We start from the raw sequence: 6073 nt of genomic DNA, 5'->3' as shown, positions 1-6073 counted from the left end.
AAGAATATTAAGTTTCCTCCATATATAACTTAAATTCACGACTATGAAACTGACATCCAATGGCACAGCAATTTGTTGGGATGTCCACCAAACTTAACTATCTATCATTTTTGGAGCAAGAAATAAATTATTACCATGTAAAATAAAATCATTCGTCCAATCCTAATGTTGCGTAACCATGGATTTAAAAGATCCTTCATCAAATTAACTTACTACCATGTAACCATTTGTTCCAATTCTTATGCTTGCGTGACCATGGATTTAAAAATTTCTTCTTGAAATTAACGTGGACTTAAACTATTTATCAACTTGCAAAACAGCTTATATGCCGAGTCAAAGTAAAACGTCAACAGTGTATAAATCTTGATGAAATGACACCAAATAGACATCAAAGATGGATGAAGTCAATGTTTTGGAGAAAACTATATATTAATAAACTTTTTTCCCTCTATAATTATATATCAGACTTCTATTTATATATATATATATATATATATATATATATATATAAAATGTTACTTTGCATCTTATATATAAGAAATAATTATATAATTCATTAAAATAATAAAAAATTTAAGTTGACTAATTTGTTATAAATTTTATTTTTAAATTATCCATGATATTAAATGATCTAAGAGGTAATTCTTTTTTAAAAGATAATTTTTCAATGAATATACTTTCTTTTTTTGATAGATCAATAAAAGACATAAACTTATATATTACTGGTAGATCTCATAATTAATTAATGATAAAAAATAATATAAAAAAATATTCATATATTTCTTATAATTAAAAAAAATATTATCTTTTATTTCTTATATAAATAACGGGAGGTAGTATATAAGAAAAGGATAAACTATCATATTTATCCTTTTTTTTCTTTTAAATACACATGTGAATCTCTCACATATTATTGAGTTTTATTTTTTCTTCTTCTCTTTTCTTATATTTACTATTATATACGAAAAACAAAGAATCTTATATTTATCATTTTATCCTTAAACTACACGTTTTAACCTTTCACGCTCAACTTTTTTCATTCATTTCTTTTTTTTTTTCCTTTGTTATTTTTTTTAATCTTTGCTGTCTATGATTCATTGTTTCAAAATATCCCACTCTTTTTGAATCACAATTTCAACTTTTAAATTTCAAAATATTGAATTGTAGTGGTTCAAATTTTCTTCTATTAAGCTCAGACTTTAATTTTGGGAGAGATTTATCGTATGTTTACTTTTTTTCCCTAAATCTCCCAATTGCTCCTTCTCATGGCCATGAAGGTTGAGCTCTTTTATTTTTCACTATTAGAATGTGAGTTTAAATTTAATTAAATTTCAAAAATTAGTTCATAAAGAAGATTGTACTCCACTTATATATATTATGTCTTGAGTGTATCTCTAGGCAATATGAGACTTGAGTTTTTTCTATTAGATCTTCTCACAACCATCATTTCCTTCTTTTTTCTTCAATTAAGCCTTATTGAAAATAAATCTACAATATAAATTAATACAAATTTAAAGTTGAGATTTTATATTATATCATCATTTATTTTAATGTGTACGTTTACTACGATTTAAAATATTTTACCTTAATATTAATTTAATTATGTATCATATTAATTGTTTCATATTTTAAATATAAATACGAAAAATCCTCAACATCGCATGACAATGACATTAATCCTGATTTGTGAAATCAAGTAGATTGCTCCTTTATCATTCCGATGTTTAGTTTTAATTCAAAAAATATATATTCTTTATAATTTATTTTTAAGTTGTTTTAAAACATGTATAAAGATAAGTGTGATCTGTGCAAATGCAAGAGAAAAAAATATCATATAAGATCCAAGACAATCACCTGAATTCTTTCAAAAAGCAAAAAATCGGTTTCCATTAGTAAACTAAGTAATTCAATAAAGTTAATACAAAAATAGAATGTATAAAATAAGAAGAAAAAAAGTGTAGAAGTAGTAAAATAAGTATAGGTGAAGTAGGTTTTGGGTTCCTCTAAAATATATGAAATTTAAAATTAGTCTTTCCAAAATTTTATGTTTCATTTTAGTCTTTCCAAAATTTTATGTTTCATTTTAGTCTCTCTAAAATTTCAATATGTTACTTTTCATTCAGAATGTTAATTCCATTAATGAATGTGCTTAGTGACATACAAGACTAAACACTGATCCTATCAAAATCATTTGTATAATTTTTTTTAAAAGGTGGTGGTACACATCAAAACACTAGATGAACATACTTTAATTACTAGTAGAGTTAGCATACTAGATAATACAATAACATGTTAGTAAAATTTTAGAGGAACTAAAATGAAACAACAAGTTTGAAAGGATCGATTCCCAATTACACATATTTTAGAAAAACCAAAAAATAAGTTGCTCGATAAGAAAATGTTATAACTATCAATAAAAATGGAAAATGAAATTTAGAAACATCTTCCTAAAGAAAACAAATGTGTACGATCTCCTCTTCATTCCAAATAAAAAGATTAAAACTTGAAATCTCATTGGTTCATGAAATATCTTGTAAAAATACAATTTCTCTAATTTTAAAGTAAAAAACTTTGTCCTAAAAAATTCCGAGAAAGCACATGGGACGTAGTCACAACTCAACTAACAAAGATCAAAAGATGTGTAAAGGCATCTTCCCATGTGATTAAATGCCAAAGGGTGAAAAAGAAAGACATCTAACTAATGTAGATATGATAATACATGGAGGTGAGGTTCCTCGGAGAAGTACAACTACCACTTGGGACAAATAAATATAGGATGAATCAGATACAGGCATACACTATCATCTGTTACGCATAACAATAAAGTGAAAACTGATAGAGAGAGAGAGAGAGAACAATGTTGTCATCCTAGTATTTGCTACGTTCGACTGCGAAGGTCGGATTCTTTTCCATTAATGACATCAACTGCGTCACCATACACTCTTGATCGTCTTGTTCAGACACCTTGCATGCGTGCAATCATGCGGTGATAAAGCGGTAGATAAGATTGGAAGCTTCATATTTCGCGCATTTTAAATTAGATTTTCTGAGGTAAATCGTGTAATACTTTTTTTATTATTATAAGATTTTTTAAATTAATTCATATTTTTTAAAAATTAATTTAATTAATCATATTAAATCTGTTAATTAATTATATTATTATTTTAAAATTAATGTTTCTTATCTCTTTATCTACTTATTTTATTAAACACTTAAAAAAAAAAGAAAACAAACATAAATTAGAACAAATATAATAATAAACATAATTTGTTTATTTTTCTAAAATTCCTAATGTAACAATACCTCATAAAATATGAGATTCAATCAAAATTACACAGTCATTCAATTAATTCTTAAAAAAAATAAGATTTAACTTAATTTTATCACTACCTAATGTTATCACAATAAAAATTTTAAAACAACAAATATATTACGCTTATTATTATTATTATAATTTATTATTCTAAATGCTCATTAACAATAATGGACGAAAATTAACTGCTGAAAGAATTTATTGTACTTTTTTCATTTTTGAAAATTAAAATTTGAACTTTCATTTTTCAGGAATGAACTTGTTTACGCTCCACACATTCAATGACAAAAATGACTATTTACCAATTAAAAAAATCTTATAGACAAGAAGAATAAACAAATTTTTAAAAGAAACCATGATATTAGAGATGGAGGAATTACCATTGTTGACCAATAGTTCTGACTATTCAATCCTGCTTACTACTGGTACTAGTTAACAACATAAGTTCTCTTTCCTTTGGTTTGAAATTCCAATCGAATCTGTTTCTAGTAGTGAACAACATAAGTTCTCTTTCCTTTGGTTTGAAATACCAACCGAATCTCGTGCATACAGATCACTTCTCTAACCTTTAATAATGTAATAAGTACTTTTAACACATTATCCATTAGTTAAAAACTTATTTTAAAATATAAAATTATAAATAAAATTCACCAATTAAAATCCATTACTTTTTACATATTATACCTTCCATCAATGCTTAAAATTTTCTCTCTCTTTATTTGTGTTACATCATATTGTCTCTTTTATAGATATACTTCGTCCTCTTTTCCTCTCTACTAGGTAAGGTCGATCGAGATTGATACTTACCAATATTTTCCAAATATTAAATGAGATGTACATAGCTTTATGAGTCCTAATAAATTTTAACAACCGTTTATGTAGGAAAAAAATGATTTTAGCATTTTCCGTACCATAATTTATGGCGGAAAAGAGTGGTGTCCAACATTGATTTCGTTTCTATAAATACCGAACATGCCATACCAACCTAGCATTGCACAGACTTACCTACCTTACCTCTGTTACTACAACTCTTCAATGGCTTCTAGCTTTCAAAGTTCACCAATGGCTTCCAACTACAGAAGCCATAATAAGAAAAGCCACGACAATGACATGTTCCATCCAACCCAAGTGGTGGTGGTTGTGGTGCCTTTCCCAGCACAAGGGCACCTCAACCAGCTTCTCAACCTCTCTCGCCTCATCTTGGCACACAACATACCCGTCCATTTTGTAGGTTCGCCCACCCACAATCGCCAAGTCATAGTTCGTGCCCAAGGTTGGGACCCAAACTTCATTTACAACATTCAGATTCACGACTTCAATGTTTCTCCTTTTGTTTCCCCTGCCCCCAACCCAAATGCTGAAACAAGGTTCCCCTCACATCTTTTACCCTCCTTTGAGGCCTCCACGAGTCTCCGAGTCCCCGTGTATGCACTCTTGCAATCCCTTTCATCTGTAGCCAGAAGGGTCGTTGTCATCTATGACTCCCTCATGGCATCTGTGGTGCAAGATGCTATTCATGTGCCCAATTGTGAGAGTTACACTTTCCACAGTGTTTCTGCCTTCACTATGTTCCTGTACTTTTGGGATGCAATGGGGAGACCCCCAGTAGAAAAAGTGTCCCACGTCATCCCTGAAGTTCCTTCCCTTGAAGGGTGCTTCACAACCCAATTCATAGATTTCATCACTTCACAGTATGAGTTCCACAAGTTCAGCAAAGGGACTATATACAACACCACAAGGGTAATTGAGAGTCCTTACTTGGAGTTAATAAAGAGGATCATTAGTAGCAAGACTCATTGGGCCTTGGGGCCCTTCAACCCTTTGTCCATTGAGAAGGGAGTCTATAACACAAAGCACTTCAGTGTTGAGTGGCTTGACAAGCAAGAAGCAGGATCAGTTTTGTATGTGTCGTTTGGGACAACAACATGCTTCTCTGAGGAGCAAATCAAGGAGGTTGCAAATGGGTTGGAAAAAAGCAAGCAAAAGTTCATATGGGTGGTGAGGGATGCTGACAAGGGAGATGTGTTCATTGAGGATGGTGTGAGAACTTCTGAGCTTCCAAAGGGGTTTGAAGAGAGAGTGAAAGGCACGGGGTTGGTTGTGAGAGACTGGGCACCCCAATTGGAGATTCTAAGCCACAGTTCAACTGGTGGGTTTATGAGTCACTGTGGATGGAACTCTTGCATGGAGAGCATCACAATGGGGGTGCCAATAGCAGCATGGCCTATGCACTCTGACCAGCCGAGGAACAGGGTTTTGGTGACCGAAGTGCTCAAGATTGGGGTGGTTGTGAAGGACTGGGACCACAGGGATGAGTTGGTGACAGCATCAGATGTTGAGAATGCCGTGAGGAGATTGATAGCAACAAAAGAAGGTGATGAGATGAGACAAAGGGCAATGAACCTAAAAAATGCTATTCGCAGGTCCAGGGATGAAGGGGGTGTTTCTCGCGTGGAACTGGATGATTTCATTGCGCACATCACTAGATAGTTTGGTCCAAATCCATGTCATTTACAAACCAGGCGTTTGTTTTTGATGATGAAGATAATAATAATAATAATATAAAAATATATTGTTAGTGGATTGGAGTATAAAGACTACATTAAGTGAATGGAAAGATATCATTGTTAGTTTGGGATTTCGAATATTGTATAGTTACTTAAGTTAGATTTATGAAATAAGAAATTGTTTATTTTTAATTTAGTCAGGGTTAAATATTTTTTTGGTTTCTTTTAAGTTAATGTTTTTTTTATTTCTATA

The 6073-nt window shown here is 30.8% G+C and overlaps 1 protein-coding gene across 1 annotated transcript; it reads left to right on the top strand.

The window, feature by feature from the left end:
- The first annotated feature begins 4007 nt into the window (after nucleotides 1-4007).
- On the top strand, nucleotides 4008-6012 carry LOC100783479 (zeatin O-glucosyltransferase). Its single transcript, XM_006605148.3, has one exon. The coding sequence runs from the start codon at nucleotides 4286-4288 to the stop codon at nucleotides 5801-5803; it is 1518 nt and encodes a 505-aa protein (XP_006605211.3). The 5' UTR covers nucleotides 4008-4285; the 3' UTR covers nucleotides 5804-6012.
- The last annotated feature ends 61 nt before the right edge of the window (nucleotides 6013-6073 follow it).

This window comes from Glycine max, chromosome 19 (assembly GCF_000004515.6).
Source record: "Glycine max cultivar Williams 82 chromosome 19, Glycine_max_v4.0, whole genome shotgun sequence".
Lineage (NCBI taxonomy): Eukaryota > Viridiplantae > Streptophyta > Magnoliopsida > Fabales > Fabaceae > Glycine > Glycine max.
Note: the sequence above shows the minus strand (reverse complement) of the source record. Positions and strands in the feature narration are given on the sequence as shown.